At 46.6% G+C, this 17746-nt stretch overlaps 1 protein-coding gene across 1 annotated transcript; it reads left to right on the forward strand.

The window, feature by feature from the left end:
- The first annotated feature begins 4001 nt into the window (after nt 1–4001).
- Nucleotides 4002–5336, forward strand: EGR4 (early growth response 4). Its single transcript, XM_063309708.1, has one exon. It carries the CDS (start codon nt 4002–4004, stop codon nt 5334–5336), a length of 1335 nt encoding a protein of 444 aa, XP_063165778.1.
- Nucleotides 5337–17746: the final 12410 nt, after the last annotated feature.

Raw genomic sequence — 17746 nt, forward strand, 5'->3', positions numbered from 1 at the left:
TTCAAAAATACCTATTTTTATGCATTATTATAAGCAAGGTATTTGCAATGGGATATATACTTGTAAACTAATTTGTCCACTCACAGAATGATATGCATGAATGATGTGAATAATTGCATGTTTGGGAAATGCACATGTGTTTACTTTGTATGGTCAGATGTCTGAACATAGGGCTCATGCCTGCCCAGGAAGGATATGCAGGAGGCATATACTGTATGAGAACGTAACTGGTGTGTGTGTGTGTGTGTCTTTATTCTAGTCACAACATCCTTGCAATTTTACAGTACATATACTTTGCACATATGCTTTCGTTTCTAGATAAGGCTCTTAATGACTAAGCTGTATCTGCTTCTCAGTGCCAGTTTCTGCAGAACATGGGGCAGGTGTGTGTGTGTGTGTGGGGGGGACTACTGTGTTCTTGTTCTGCATCTGGTTAGGCTTAGGAGAAAGAGAAATCTAGAGCCGGTTTTCTTGTCTTTTGGAGCGTTGCACCCCAATTCTTCTTAGAATGCAACCCAGCGTTTCCCACAATGGCAGGAACAGTCACCCATCTATACATCTGTATGAATTCTGCATACCCATATTCCTTTTACAGGAAATGGTTATCTAAGCACCAGAAATACACAAATGTCTTCTTGCATAATATTCAAGACGGTCATGCATATAAACACGTCTGTGTTCATGCATGGACATGCCAAACCTGGGGTATATGGACGCTTGCCAGGCCTATCGTTAAGCACCTCTTCTTTCTTTCCCCAAATGTGTGGGTTGGTCACCTTGATTCAGCAATAAGGAGAAAGCACCCAGTACATGTCCAGGCTTACTTTTATGAATGCCTCGGGTGGACTCTAAGATCCAGAACTGAAAACAAGCATCTGAGAAGGAATCGTGAGATTGCTCCTGCTTCTTGATATGGATGGTGCATGTTGTTTAAAATACCTGTCATCAGACAATGGGACAGGCTTAAAAGAAGTTGCCATTAGGTCTGCTTGTCCAGTGATTCCAGACTCCCTGCCCTCCAGAATGCAAATGTGGCTCACTTCCTCGAACCTTCTGCCGCTACTTGCTCCACAGCCACTGTCTAGTTTGCATTAACACTCTGTTTCTGGATGCCGCTTGTCTGGTTGGGGTCAGCTGAAGGTGGGGCTGGAGAGAGAGAGAGGAAGAGAGACAGACAGTCCATAATTTGCTGTGGGGCATTGATATTCTCTTCCAGCACTGGAAGACCACCAGTTTCCCACCCGCCCCTTGCCCAAACAATTCCAAAGCTCACATTATCAACCATCACTTCAAGGAAGGGGAAGGTGATCATGAGAAATCCACAGAGACAGAGGAATGGCAAAATAGCAGTTTTCTTCCCCTCCCTTGGCACAAAAGTGCGACAGACATCCATTAAAATGCCTGATGACTCATCTGCCTTTAAGGAGAGAGCGACATGGTCCACTTCTCCTGTTCCCTCACACACACACACCCCACCTCCTTTATCCAAAACTTTCCTGTCCCAGTGACCCAAATACTGCCTCTCTCCCAGGGGCATCCACAGCCCAGCAACTGCCAGTGGGGAAGAGGGGTCCAGTTGGAGCCCTTTGGGCCACAAAGTCTGTCCTTCTCTTGCAACAGTCCAGAAGCTAAATGTAGGGGAAGTGTGGGTTGCTGCTGGTTTCTCAGGTTTGTGGGATGGGGGGGGGGGGGGAGAGAATCTCCTCCAGCCTGCAACTTCCTGATGCTCAGCATTTCCCAGGATTTATTTTTTTTTTTACTGAGAAAGATTAATTATTGTTGGAAAAAAAAGAGGGTGAGATGGTAAAGAGAGGTGCCAAAAAAGATGCTGGGGAGGAGAGAGGAAACGTCACCAGGAGAGATTTCCTTATTGGGTCTCCCTGACCTGCATCCTGAGTCCATATATGGGCATTTACGTCACAGCAGCCTGGTTGGGAACTCCAGAAATGGAAGCGCCGGGTTGCAGCGGAAGATCCGAGGCAGATATAAAAAGCGGCCCTGCAGCTCCTGGACTCTTTGCTTTCAAACAACAGGAGGCAGCGAAGCACCTGCGGAGCCCAGCCAGCCCAGGTGAGGCCGGCAGCCGGGCAGGCGGGCAGGCCGGCTGGCGGGCCGGCAAGGCGAAACAAGCCCCGGGTGGGGACGACGAGGTTCCCCTTCACCACGTGCACCCCGGGAGGAGACCGTCTCAGCCCAGCGCTGGAGCTCTGCAGCGGAGGGGGCTTCTTCCACCCACCTGCCTCCCTCCTCCTCCTCCTCTTCTTCTTCTTCCTCGTCTTCAATCGGGACATGTTGAACCTCATGGATTTCTCCCACCAGGAAACGCCGAGACCCGAAGATGGCCAGTTCCCCGACCAAGGACAGCAGCCTCCGCTCCTGAACCAGCCCTCGCGGGAGGAAGCCCCGGAATATTTTGCAGGTAAGGACGGGGTGACCAGGCTCCGCGCCTACTTCTGGATGATCCCGTCCTGGATGCTCGGGCTGAGGTTCAGAATCGCGGCTTCCTCGCTGGCCAAGGTCCTTCCTCTAGGCCAGAGGTGGGCAACCTTTGGGGGCTTGGGGTGCCTTTCACCATCTGGGGGAGAGGGCCAAAGGGTAGAAAGCCAGGAGATGATGCCACGGGCAGAAGTGGGGACTGTGTGCGTGGGAGTTATTTATTTTCTTAAGGGCTCAGTGGTGTTTTTGAGTGATGCCTATCTCAAAATGGCAGGAATCTATGCCACCGGTTTTCAGCAGCTGGGACTGGGGGGCTCCCTGGAGGCCACACACCGAAAGGAAAGCTTGGGCACACACCCTGCTGTGGTCCCAGCTTGCCCGTCTATGTTCTAGATGACCGAAGCACCACTTTTGCAAGCACCAGATATCAGGATTCAGTGTCTGAATACCCCAAGCTAATGTAGTATTTTTCAACTGCTAATATTCATGCAAGGCTGTTCCAATAGTCCATTAATTATTTTAAAAGGGTTGTTTCTGGGAGGTGAGTAGGTGACCACCACTGCCAAGAAAGCATGAGGTGGGCTCAGAGCTGTGTGTTTGGAGTGGGAGGCAATGAAGATGCTTAAAGTAGAATCAGAAGGGCTCCCAAGATGTCATCTGGCTCAACCCATGCTGTAAATTCATGAGATTCTGGGTGCGTCTTTCCCAAACTTCCAAGCGAGGACACACTTTTACCCCCCACCCCCACCCTGCATCTGCTCCATTTCAATAACTTCCTTTGTAATTTGGAGATATGATTTCAGGGAGGGTGATCTGTCCACTATCCTCCTGACCTTGTTCCCAGGACAGTGGTTGAAGCCATTATTAATACAATGACCCCTCAAGGAAGTCCATTTGCCATCTGTGCTTGAGAAGCTATGAGCTTCAAGTTCAGTTAAATCTGTTTATAATTAAGCTAGACTCACTGCAGAATTGCATTTTGGTCCAAAATCCAAAGAAGGTTTTTTCCCTAGTGCAACTCATTCATCTCCCAGCTTAGGCAGTGCTTGATGGGAAGGGAGGGCATCTATTATACTGTAGATAATGTTACTTCTTAATATTTTAAACTTGTAAGCCTTACTTGTGACTGACCAAAGAGAGGCACTTTGTGTGTGCTCTGAAGCACTGACTTGCTTCATTTTTACTTTCATGCAGTCTTGGGCCATTTTTTGAATCCAGACTATCCCAAAGGATTGCCATGGTGATAACAAAAAAAAAAAAAAAAAAGAATATCCACTGTTACAGTCAAATATCTCAGCAGCCCATGCCAAACACTCGGATTCAGGTGCAAAACCAGCCTAAATGAAGAAAACTCATGATCCTCATGTTAGCTAAACTATTGCAAATGATCATGGGAAACTGACTTATCCTAGGCCAGTCTCTAGAAATCTAGGTTAGTACTAACAATACTGTCACTGTGATTCAGGCTGTGAGGCACAGAAGATCAATCCACCCCTTTTAGCTGGAAAAGCTAGGGGTTTCTTTTAAACTGAACTTCTCATACTTCTGATTTTCCAGGTGACTTGATGGGAGCTACAATGAACTCTGAAACGGTGGATTACTACTTCCTCTCTGGAGAAACTTCTCCTCCGGTCAGTTACACGGGCAGCCTTTTTATCAAAACCGAACAATGCCAAGACCAGGAATCCCTCTTCAACCTGATGTCCGGGATCCTAGGACTGTCTCCCTTCTCTGCTCTGGAAGCCCACCAGAGGCAGTCAGAGGCCAGCTATACTGTCCCGGAGGCCCTCCAGAACCACCTGGACCTCTATTCCACCTGCCAACCTGAACTGAATGTCTCTATACAGCCTTCTTTAGCTGAACAAGGTTATTCCTCCTTCTCGACCCCTGATGGCCTTCAGCAGTTCCAGGCGCCCCCTGAAGTGAGGAGCTCTTCTCACTGTCTCTTTCATGAGAAGCTTTTGGACAGTAAGCAGGACATTAAGCTGTCCTCCATCTCCCCACCTGTGGAGAAGTTCAAATCTTCCTGTTCCCACTGGGAGCACCTCAGCCAATCTCATAATTACCTGCCGGCCGAATGTCCTCCTTCAGAGACTTTCCATCCCATCGAGGCAAGCCAAACCATGTTTTCCCAAGTGGCCTCAAAAACCGAGAACGTGCTGACTGTAAGCTGCCAGTCAGAACTCAACAATCTCTCTAAACATTCAGGGTCTTTTGGACCCCGCTTGGATTTTGGGTGCAACGCTGAAGCATTCCTGACCCATGGCCAACTCCCCAATGACTTTGTGGATGCAAAGGTCCCTAAACTCTCACCTCAGCTCAGCCAGGAATTTGAAGCTTCTTTACCCCATCCTGAAGCCATCACAACCTTGATGAGCCCCAACAGTATCCAGGTGCCTGGCAACCATGCCCCACCATCAGTCTCCATGACGGACTTTTTAGCTCATGTCCCAAGCTCCTCAGCCAACAGTTTAGCACTCAGCAGAACCCCTGGCAGCACAGCAGGGCCAAAGAAGAAAAGCCGCCGAGGAAAATGTTCCTCTAAATGCTTCTGCCCCAAATCCCACGAGAAGGCATTTGCCTGCCCAGTGGAAAACTGTGTCAGGAGCTTTGCCAGATCAGATGAACTCAACAGACACCTCCGAATACACACCGGGCACAAGCCCTTCCAATGTCGCATCTGCCTGAGGAACTTTAGTCGCAGTGACCACCTGACCACCCACATCAGGACCCACACAGGGGAAAAGCCCTTCTCCTGCGATGACTGTGGCCGCCGGTTCGCCAGGAGCGACGAGAAGAAAAGGCATAGCAAGGTCCACTTGAAGCAGAAAGCTAGAGCAGAAGAGAAGCTCAAGGGACTTGGGTTTTACACAATGGGACTTTCCTTTGGGACACTCTAAACGGCATCCCGGGGGATCTGGAGGGGACACTGCTTTTTGGGTGGGAGTGAAAATTCTTTGAAGCACTTTGCAGGAATGCTCAGGTTAGACAAACCACCTGTCCATGACAGGTAGCATGGGAAAGAAACGAGTGTTGATGGACACAAGGGCTGTCCATCCAGCTGGTTGACTCACCAGGCTAAGCAGAGGAGAAGGCAATTTCCATAGACGAATGGATGAAAGAAAACCAAGGGAAGGGGCAGAAAAGGACTGTTGGCTTTCAGCAACAGTTTCACAGCAGCTGAAACTCAGTATGTGTTCATCTATGGGGGCCCTCAATAAAGATAAATAGCCGGTTTTCCAACTATTACAGCTTTTCAATGTATTTCAGCACCATGACATATGGACAGCTCCTAGAAGGCGCATACAGGGGACAGAGAGAGCGGATGCAATTTCCTTTTCCAAAATCGCTTTTGTATTTAGCTTTAGTTAAAGAGGTATATGTGTGTGTGTGCGTGCGTGCGTGTGTGTGAATAACTGCCTACATTTTATACAGGATTACCTTGGAAGCACTATAATTTTTAATCAACTGAACCTTTCTCTTTCATAAGCACTTTAATGAACCGCCTGAGAAGGAAGGGGCTTTTTTTTTTAATGCTATGATTACATTTCCTCATGTTAAAAGCAGGGGGTGTAAGAAGAACCCTTTGAACTTGTATAAAATCAGCATGATTTATTGCTTTTGTGAACGATCCCAATTGTTGCTCTGGAGTTGAAAAACTGCTTTAATGAACATTTTGCATAAAATTGTGATTGGGGGGGGGTTAATTTTTTAAATAAATGCAAATCTCTTTCTTTGTAAAAAAAAAAAAAAAAGGAATGTGTTGAGTTAAGAGGAAACCATGTTTATTTTTACAATAAACAAACTTGCTTTAATGTAGATAAGCTTTTTCTTTTTTTAACTCACAGCCTGGGCCAATTTCAACCCCACCAGTCTGTCCTACTGCTCCAAAAGGCAGACTGAAAGAAAACCTTACAATCCCAGCTCTCTGCTGATGTTCTCCCATCCAGCAGTTCCCAGTTCATCTTCCTTTCCCCTTCTTTCTGCCCAAAATATTCTCTTCCCCCAGCAGAGCACTGGGGACAAGAAACTCCTCACCCATCTTACGATCTCTCAGGCCAGTCTCCCCCACCCCCAAAATGGTTTACGGCGGTGTTTCTCAACCTTGGGCACTTTAAGATGTGTGGACTTCAACTCCCAGAATTCCCCATCTGAATTCTGGGAACTGAAGTCCGCACATCTTAAAGTGCCCGAAGTTGAGAAACACTGGTTTAAGGAAAGGAAAATGCACTCATCCTTCTTGCAAGGAGAACCAAGCTTAATGGGGCAAAATCTCTTGCAGAAGAGATGGTCTCCCCAACAAGAGAGACATAACACAACCTGGTGGAGAAAGTGGGCAAGAGGAAGACACCCTATAATTCTGGGCACAACCCTAACATCCGGGACAGACTGCAGGCTTAGGCAGCCCTAAGAGGGCTGCAGATGGCAGAACCCTCCTCACCCTTTGCACTGGATATGCCAGCCATGCTCCCGAGTAGCACTGTGTGGAGCGTCCCCATGTATGCATTTGGACATGGTTTTATTTATTTATTTATTCAATTTATGGGGAGTGCAGGATATTGGCCACACTGAGAAGTGAGAGGCTTTGTTGTGGCTTTTTCCCCTATTTGGAGTTATTGCTGCTCATAATTACTTGCAGAAGAAGAGAGTAAAAGCAGCTTAACTGGGATAGATGGCCCTTGTTATCCCCGCAGCCAATCAGCATTAGGGAGATGTGTTCCAAGATTGGCATGATCCTGGCAGTGAGTTCATAGCGGAATTCCTGGTTTTTCCAGCCACTCTGCCATTCCAACTCTTTTCCTTGGAGGACTGACAAGACTAGGCTGGGCAACTGCCCCACGTTTGACCCAGTTGAAACAGGCACATGGTGCGGCTGATTGGGAGAGGACACTAACCCCAAATAACCAAGATTATTTTGAGTAAAAACTGTCCCTTCCTAACCGACAGTGCTTAGATGGTCCCACAATATATTAATCCACTGATGAACCTTTATTTATTTATTTACTTACTTACTTACTTATACAGTTTATACAGCTGCCCATCCCACAATGCAGTGACTCTAGGCAGCAAACCAGGATTAAAAGCCAAAACAAAATCCAGTATAAATAACAGCCAGGAGCAACAGGATGAACATAAACATGCACAGAAATGCCAAAACCATCCCACTTCTGGTCTATAGAGTCACTTTGGAGTCAGGTGGCATCTAAGTGTAATGAAATAGATAAATATTCATCAGATAAGGACCAAACAGATCAGCCAGCAGGGCTGTCTTAACCTCCTGGCCCGAAATACCTGGGAACACCAGGTCTTTAATGGTCGTATAAAAGTTTAACAGGCTCAGGGTCATCCCTCCAGATCTCTGGGGGATGCTGTCCCATAGAACAGGCATATGACCCAGTCACAGCTCCTGGGTGCTACCAGATGACACTCCCTAATAGACAGAACCTGGAGCGTGTTGAATCTGCCGATCCTGGCATGACAATCAAAGATCAGGCAAGTCCCCCAAATAACCTCATCCTGTGCTCTGCAGTGGTGTTTTTTTTTAATTAACGCTTTATTAATTTTCAAGATACAATTAAAACTCAGAATACAGACTATAGGACAGATAGAATACAAGTCTAAAAAAGAAGCAAGGAAAACTAAAACAATGCAGGAATAGACAGAAAAACATATAAGACAGGTGGCTTCTGACCTTCTCCAACACAGATACAAGACTACGTAAAAGTTTATCTCTTACTATTAATTAAATGTTTAGTAACATTATTGTTGCTCTGCAGTGTTAAAGATGCCTTGGAATTAGAGCGATTGGATCTGGGCTGCTAAAATATGGATGATCTCTAGATGGCTGCAGAGAGTTCGTTTTCTGTAGCTGGTCAACCTGAGAGACCAAGCGTGATCTACAGTCAGTTTCACCCTTCCAGCTTCTGGTGAGATTTCCCACAGGTATTGTCCTCTGCCCCACTGTGCACAAAGATGAAACCTTCTCCATGACTGGGGAGGCCCCCCACAATCCACAATTGCCCTGGGGACTCATCACTGCAATTCTGCCCTTGTAGAGATTTATTTTTGTTCCTTAGATTTATGTTCCACCATTTCTCCTGGAGCTCAAAGCAGTGCGTTGTCCCCCACAACAACCTCCCTGAGGCTGCAGCCCCGCAAACACAACCCTGAGACTGGCCCACACCACCCTGCGAGCTGAGACCTCTCCAGCACTGGTTCAGTGGCTCAGCAACAGCACCACCCTGGCTCTTTTCACGGATGGGGAAAAGTGAGTGCACCAAGTTTCTTACCCAGCCTGTCCTTACTGACAGAGGCTGATTTTCAAGGTATTAGTCAGAGCTGACAGATGAGTAACTCACAGTGGCTTCCTCAGAGCCGCTACGTGTGTCTGTGTGTGTGTGTGCACGTGCAACAGCGGGAAGAGCAAATGTGTTTTGTTTATGGTCCTTGACTGTTCCTGCCCATCAGTGTCCCATCTACGGATCGCCCTGCTTCTCCATGCAGCTCCCAAAATACCTTTTAGCCTCCTGTCTGGTCTTCTGTACCTACACAGGTTGCTCTCCAGAGTTTCCTAGACAGATGATGGGTCACACAAATGTCCATCTTCAAACTGGGGGAAGAGATTGCTCGTTTCTCTTAAAAGCCCAGGTCACCCCCTGGGAGAGTTCCACGCCCTGAGTAAGTCAGGAGCAGTTCTCTCTAGAAGGACACCTGCCAGACTCTTAACAAGGATATTGTGGGGACAGCTAGAAAATGGGGGAGTGGTGGGTCCCCAAGGAGAGGGTAACCAAAGTGGGCGGGGTCCCAGGGGAAACCTCGTGAGCTGTTTCAGATGACCCACCAGCCCAGATTTGCACACTGGACCGAGATGATAGTCACAGAGCTGGAAGGAGGCCACCTTTTGAGGCCATCAAGTCTGACGCCCTCCTCAGTGCAGGAATCCCGGACAGATGGATGTTCAGCCTTCACCTGAACATCCAGTCATGGGGAGCCAATCCCCTCTCTGGGTCACTGCTATTGTTAGAAAGCTTTTTCCCCAACATTCAGCCAGAATCAGCTTTTATGTAATTTACAGCCATTTGTTCTGAGTCTGGCAGACAATAGGTCATGATCTTCTGTAGGATACACCTTCAGATACTTGAAATTATAATGCTGTTTAAGGCAAAACCTCCCCAGTTCCAGCCTCTCTTCATTGCGTTTCGTGAGGGTTCTGATCAGTCTCATTCCAATTTTCTGAAACTCTTCCAGTTTCTTTCAAGCCTTCTTGTAACCCCAGAACTGGACACAATACTTGAGGTAGAGTCTGACCAAAGGGAACTATTGATTCCCATGATTTGGAAACAATAATTCTGTTAATGCAGCCTAGAATTACATTTGTCCTTCCTTCCTTCCTTCCTTCCTTCCTTCCTTCCTTCCTTCCTTCCTTCCTTCCATCCATCCATCCATCCATCCATCCATCCATTCATCATCCTGAATGTTGTTTCTGTCTTGGAGCATTATCAAGCTACCCAATTCTGTGTCATTGGCAAATCTGACAAGGATTTCCTCCACTTCTTTACCCAAGTCGTTAATAAAAATGAGGAAGAGTAAGGACCCAGGAACATACCTTAAGGCGCAGCACTCAATACTTCAGTTTGATGAGGCATCATCAGTGAGCACTTCAAAGCACAGTTTCTGGGCGAGTTGTGTGTTTGCTTAAAGCCTTCTTGCCATACTTAAGCAACTTGCCAAATCAGAACATCATGGGATACCTGATTAAAGGCTCACTGAAATCAGTATATTCTAAATCAGCCATACGGTATACTTACAATCTACTAAGAATATTACACAATCAAAAAAAAAAGAAGATAAAATTTGACTGTCAACTTTTGTTCAAACCACGTGGATTGTGAGTAATTTCAGCATTTCTTCCAAACTGCTTAGAGATCAGTCTCTTTGTGATCTGCTCTTGAATCTTCTCAGGTCTGATGTCAGACTAGCTAGCCTTGTACCTCCCTGGATCCTCCTTTCCCACATTTTATTTCAGGATAACATGTGCCTTCCTCCAGATGTCTAGCTCTTCACCCGTTTGCCAGGATTTCTAAGTTCCTCTAGGACTGTCATCTGCGATTCTTTTACTTCTGAAAAATTCATTCAGAGTGGAGGGATCTTCCCTGCCCACGACGCCCCTTCACTGGCTCTCCACAAGTGCCTGGTGGGAAAGGCCTTGCCCCCTTTTCTTTAGTTCCTGCCAGCGTTTTGCCAGCTCCACCGAGTTCCCTCCCTCCATCTTTAATTTTGAACCTATCCAAACTTGCCCCGTTTGCTGTTCTTGAATCCTTCATCAACCTCAGCTCATGTTCTGATTTCGCTTTTATGACACTTGGTCCACTGTCCCAGCCAACCTGCCGGTGTTCCTCCTTGGGGTCCTGTCCTCCCCGCTGCCCCTTTTCTGCTATCCTGTTTTGCTTTTCATTGACAGATGCCCGGGCAGCATGTGGCAAATCCTGGTTGCTGTGTATCAAGTGTTGACCAGGCTGATACAGTCCACATCTGGAATCTGTTTGCTGGACAGTGCAGGCTTCACACTCACACATGAAGAGCGTGAAAAGCCCCCACCGGAGAACAGGACAAGCAGAAAAGAAAAATAATGGGAGGAGTGAGATCGGAAGGCAGTGGGCCAAGAGTGGAGAACAACTTGGGTGAAGCTTTGGTGCCCAGCACACTGCCAATGCCCCTCCCCTCCCCAAAACATTTGCTTTGCCTCCTCGGCCACTTGAGTGTTGGTGAACAATCAGTGCTTTCGTCCTAATCAGCAGCTTCATTGTCAGAAATTTCAGGGCCACAAGCCAAGCATGATAGCCGTGAGATCACACCAAGGGATGTTTTCTTCCTCGTGTCATCTTCTCGTGGGTTCAAAACAGGCTGCTTAAGTACAGTATTGTTTCCCGTGTGTGAAGGAGGCTGATGGGGCGACTGCATCACTCCCTTTGCAGCAAGCTCACTGACTGAATCAAAGGTTTTCCGTCACTCTTCCTTCAATTATCCTGTCACTCCCTCTCTGTCTGCTTCTCCTCCTTTCAACAGTTACGAACAGCCACAGTCACAAGTGCTAGTCAAAGGACAGAAGCACTTCAGTTCTCACCGGGATCAGCACCACTTTCGCCCAGCATCGGAGCCTCCTCCGGAGAGCTGGACCTTCGCATAAGGTGTCTGGAGAAGGACAGTCTGAGCCTGGTCCTTGGTGCCTCAAGAACTCTTGGGTTCATATAAACCATCAGAAGGACTAGCAAAATTAACAGTCCCTAAATATTAACAGGCTTTCCCAGGTTCAGACAAAGACCCAACACCACTAAATGTGGCTCGTGTTAGCTTTGGCTTTTGTATCCTTGTGTGTTGTGTGCATCCGTCTCATTGGAATGAGGTTATTGTCAATGGATTGTGCAACCCCAGAAAATGGGTTGATCCGGTAACCAGGTTAAATGTGTGGTGCCTAGACCACCTAAATCCATCACAACCATCTCATTCTAGATGAGAAATTGGGAATTAGAGCGTCCCAGATTCCGGACGGTGTAACAGTTAAATAGCTGAGTCTTCCGGTAGCCGGGACACCAAACCCTTTTCTGAAAATAATGGTTTGGAGGCCAAGGGCAGCAGAGGACTGTGCAGGTGACACATGGGTCCCACTCCCCAAATGAGAAGGCCTGGCCCTTTGGTGAGGAGGAGATATCTGGGGGAGTGTCTTCAAGGACAAGGTGTGAAGACACCACTTCCATTTCTCTCTTTCCTTTTAGAGACATCAAAAAAGCTGGTTAGAAATCACCAGTCTTTCCCTGCTGAAAACTGGTGGCATCATATGAGGAATTCCAGGGGGCTGCAGAAATAAAGTTAAGGTTTTACATGCATCCTGCAGGCCATGATTTGCCCATACCTGGGTCAGAAGTCAGAGAGATTAGAACTGGGGAGACTTGGGTTCATATCTCCATCCTGCTATGAAACTCCTTGGTGATTCTGGTCCACTTTCCATCTCTTTATCAAACCTCCCAAAGAGCATTTGTCCTTCACTCTGTGCTCTGGTGTCATGTTCACCGTTCCAACGTTCCTGGTACATCGTAACGTTTTGCATGTCATTTGCCTGATACGTGTTTGATCTCGGGAGGGAGGAGATCTGGTGATCTGCAGCCTCCCTGGCTTCCCCCCTGCTTTCGTTAGATCCCAAGGAAAGAGACGAGGAAGAAACTTTGCCCATCAGGTGGGAAAGCAGCCAAGTAGACCACAGAGCGATCAGAAGAGGCTGAACAGGACAGAAGACTACCTCGAGATGCGCTTGCAGGAGTATCTCTGAGAGAAGGCCAAAAGCAAACCTAAGAGTAGAAAAACACTAGCGTCTTTTGCAGGGGATGAAAGATTGAGCCCTCAGAAGGCAGACGTTGGCACAAGATTGTTGTTATCATTAGTTGATTTGTGAGGCTTCCTTGACATGGCCTTGATAGGACAACCATTTTAAGTCTGACACCGAAGGAGTAGAGCGACTGATAAAACCAGAAAAGAGATGTTGCAGCAGAACGTAAGATTGAGCACGACCTAACTAAACTGAAAGCGTGTCTGCCTGGCGGATTGGTAGCCTCTCATAATCACGTTGGTCTACCCTTGATAGGAAAACCTAAAGGAGATCTGGGGCTTCCAGGGAACTCTGATCAATGGTACTGAATTTGTGAACCTGGGTTTGCATTACAAGACTCCCTGTTCTTTCCCCATTCTACAGAAGTGGCTTGTTTACCCGTGAGGAATTTAGAGCAGTTGTTCCCATAACAACGAAACCCTGAATGATGAATGCTGTTTCCACTCCCTGATGCTTCCTATAGTTTATATACCAAACCAGCCCATGCTCTGGGGGTGGTCTCCCAAGGCTGAGCCTCCTACACAAGGCTTAGCCCCAGAGACCATTCTCAGTTCTAGCACCTAACCCAGGAAGGCCTGTTCCTTATCACCAAGCAACAGGAAAGAAATCCTCACTTCCAGGAAGTTGAAAAGCAGACCTTCTCAGCATGACCTTGAACTTACAGGTTTGGGCCTGGTCCTTGGTAGGCATCTGTCTGGGGACAAGGGACACATTTCCTGCATTAGGGGGAGGCATATAGCAATCCTGGTCAGGTCTAAACCAAACCATGGGCAGAAACATCCACTTGACAAGATTGGGGACCATGCTTCAGGTTGGAACCCTTCACAGCTCAGCCAGAAAATGTCAAGGACTCAATTCGGGACCTTCAGCATGGGAAGTAGATGCCTTGGGCTGGAATCTCTCTCCACGGTCATGTATCCTTGTTCATTAGCAGGAGAAGAAATGCAGGAATGTGCCCCATTCAGGACTAAGCCATTACCCTTTCTGCACCAGATTTCAGGCTTCGGTGCCTTCCAGTCCCTGCTGCTTCATCTTCTCGACCACAGCTGCAACCTGTGGTTCCTGGTTGTGTGCAACTCTCTGAAGGCTGAATGCAACTGTTAAAACCCCCTTAAAGGTTGCTGCTAATAGGAACGTTTTTCCAACAGGCAGGGATGATGATGAAATATATTCAAAGGTAAAGAGACCCTTGGATTGAGCTTGACGCCCACAGATTGCATCCACGCAGTTTCTCAGTAAAGTTATGGAAGGGGTTTGCCAGTGCCCTCCTCTGGGATCCCCTTTCAACTTCCCAGACAACCTGCTGCTTTAAGAGTTTCCTGGTCATCTCCCATCTGCATCCTAACCAGGGCTAGCCTTGCTTAGTTTCTGAGATTGGCTGAGGTCAGCTGGGTGCTCCCACCTGCTACAGCCTTCGATACCCCAGGAGCACCTTATTAGCCGTATGGAGCGCATTTAATTTAAGGTGATTTTCATTGCATTTAAATGACTGGAATGAGATTGAACAGGGCAGAGTGGTCCATTGCTGAATGTTCCCATCCTAAATGGGCCGTCCTGAATTTTGCAGAAATGGTTCAAACTTCAGCGCTCAGATCAGCTCTTGCACCCCTTGACTATTCTGAAACAGAACCTCAGCACCCTCTTAGGAGTCTGGTTTTCTCCTGACTGCTCCCACTTTTGGGGGTGGCTGAAAAAAGGATGCCCTTAGCGCCCCCTCCCCCCCCACAACACTGTGGGCTGCCGATTTAAATTCTAAGAAACCAGAATTCAAATCTACTGCAAAGCACAGCCTCTGCTTTCAGCTCCCATCCACAGCTTGTTCACCAAATTCCCTTTCTCTTTCCCATCCCAACACCTGTAAAACAACTGAGTCAGATTTCACTCACCAGCCTCAATTAATGACTTTCTCATGAAAATGCAAAATGCCAGGTGGTTTATGTTAAGTATGCTTGAAAAGTTCAGGGGACTAGTGAGTTATGCCTTTTAATGGCACCTGATTCAGAGATTTTTTCCCCCAAAACATTTGTATTACATGACAGGTACTTTATTCCCTGTTCCCCAATACACTTACCCCCTCTTTATTGGTTTGATTTACTGTAATGTTAGATTGCTATCCCATTTTTATTGATTGATTAAATGTGGATGGCTGCCCATCTCAAATGCATGACTCTGAGCAGCTAACATTTTTTTTTTGGTTAGCTGCTAGCATATATTTTTCTTTGCTAGGGTTTTTTTTAATTGAGTATGATTAAATTGATTATGGAGACTTTTTATATCTTTTTATATGTTTGTATATTGGTTTTTGTTTTTACTTGTGAGCCACCCAGAGTCACTGAGATGAAGTGGGCCGCCATATAAATCAAATGAATAAAGAAATAAAATTAAAAACAAAATAAAAGCAATAAGCTAAAACTGTAAATAACATAAAATAGCAGTAGGGCAGCCACACATAACAAATGTCTACAGCAGTGTTTCTCAACGTTAGCAACTCTAAGATGTCTGGACTTCAACTCCCAGAATTCCCCAGCCAGGATGGGTGGACTTCAACTCCCAAAATTCCACAGTGTGTGTGGACTTCAACTCCCAGAATTCCACAGCCAGCATGCTGGCTATGGAATTCTGGGAGTTGAAGTCCAGATATCTTGAGAAACTTGAGCTTGAGAAACCCTGGTCTAAGAGATTCTTAACTGAGGTCGGTCCCTCCTGCCTTTCTTCCCAGGCACATTTGCATGGAGAATATCCTCCTGGTAGGATGTAGTTAGGGATGTATAGCCTATCCTTCCAATTTACTTCCTGAAAGCAAATCTAATATTCTGATACTGTATAGTTATATAACTGCTTCATTAATTTAAAAGATTAAAAGATACAATTGACTGGAAGAGCAAAGTATTCAAAACCAAATCAAAACCAATCAAAACAACTCAACCCAACAACGGGGGCTCCACCGTCAGCCTGTACCCAGCAACGGGGTCTTCAATATTTCCCTGAACCACATCAGGGTAGGTGATACCGTTTATGAATCCATTCACTGTTGACCACTAGGTGGCACTGTGCAACTGGTCAAGCAAGGTCACAGGCTAGTTGTAGGGAGCCTCCTAGTGGTCTGCGGTGAATATAACCGCTGGAATACAGTTAGATAACCCCTCCTTGAGGGGTGGTCTGGATGGTTCTAGTATGATTTTTTTATATATATAATTTTTATTAAAAAGGAAGATAAAAGCTAACACCAGCTAATATAAAGTAAGAAAAAGAAAAGAAGAGAAATCAAAGGGCAAGCTAAATGTGCAAGAAAGGGGGGGGGGGGTAAAGGAAAAATAGAAAAGGAAGAAAAACAATATGAAGAAGCAGCTTCCAATCTTCACAGCCGTGGTAAGTACAATTATAGATTTACCTCTTACTCCATGGTTACAACATCACTCTCTTCTTTCTACAATCTATCCTGTCTAATCATCAAAACCATAAATCATAAATTCATTTTTTTCTGTTTTAAAGTCCATAAGGGGGGAGTTTCTAGTATGACTGATTGAATCAAGTCATTTTTGACTCCTAGCAACCACATAGATAGACCTTCACCATGATGGTCTGTCCCTAACCTGGTCCTTCAGGTCTTCCAATGGTGCCCCCATCACCACCATGACTGAGTCCACCCCGCTTGCTGCTGGCCAACCTCCTCTTCTCTTTCCTTCCACCTCTCCCAGCATCAGAGCCTCCTCCAGAGAGCTGGGTCTCTGCATAAGGTGTCCGAAGCAGGAAATTTGAGCCTGGTCATTTGCCTTGAGTGAGAACTCTGGGCTGATTGGTTTGATGATCCATCGGTTTGTTTTCATGGCTGTCCAGGGTAGTCTCAGGAGTCTTCTCCAACAGCAAAGTTCAAAGGCGTCAATACTCTTCCCATCCTGCTTCTTCAGAGTCCAACCTTCACTTCCTCAGAGTGCCACAGCCTATAATATCATGGCTTGTGCGATTCTGAGGCCCAGAGGAATGAACCCATTCGCTCTCTAGTCTGAGAGTGCAAATGAGTAAGAAAAGGGTATCACTCGTAGCACGGTTGCATTCTTGGTGCTCTCTGAGCTCGGTCGGTTTTTCCCAGATGTTTCATTACCAGGCTAGCTAACATCAGGAAGAAACAATACCCTAACCAAGGAACCATCGGGAGGTAACCACACTCCCATCAAATATACAACTACCATATACAAACAGTTAGCAAACCCCACCCTCCCTCACACTGATGATGCTACCTAGCCAGGTAATAAAACGTCTACAAGCAAACAACCAAGCTCAGAGAAGGCTGAGAACCTAACAATTCGGCCCTGAGCTACATAGATCCTCTACTAGAGGATTCAGACCATTCACACAAAGAACTCTTCAACCTCCAACATTAAGGAAGAGGATGAGGTACAGCAGCTACCTGGATCCTTTCCTCTAACATAAAATATTCTACATTCAGAGATCTTTGCATGGTCCGGAGGAAGAAACCTGGCCCAAGCATCTAATGGGGTGGAGCCACACAAGCTGAACATTTCAGAAGCAACTACTCCTTCCTTTCTGTGCAGTATTTCCCTCTTAGATACACACCCTTGCTGTGGTTGCCTGACCCCCTGATCCACAAACTAGCCAACCCCATTTTTGTCAAGTTAAACCCAGTCAGCATGTGAGCCCGGGACACTGGATTAATCTTTTGTTCACCGGGAGTGGGCGCAACGTGCAAACGTAGCCACAGTTTGAACCTTGCAACCATCACATGGTGGCACCATCCTTGAATAGCTGTTAGGCCAGAATTCCAGCCAGGCCCTCCCGTTCCGATTTCCCTATGCCACAGGATGTTGTTTCTGGGTGGCGTGATGATGATCTTTAAAACACAGACTGGTTTAGGGCCACCATATCTGAAGGACCCCTTTCTCCCATCTGCACCTACCTAAATCTATCTGC

The sequence above is a fragment of the Candoia aspera genome, chromosome 8 (assembly GCF_035149785.1).
Source record: "Candoia aspera isolate rCanAsp1 chromosome 8, rCanAsp1.hap2, whole genome shotgun sequence".
Classification (NCBI taxonomy): Eukaryota; Metazoa; Chordata; class Lepidosauria; order Squamata; family Boidae; genus Candoia; species Candoia aspera.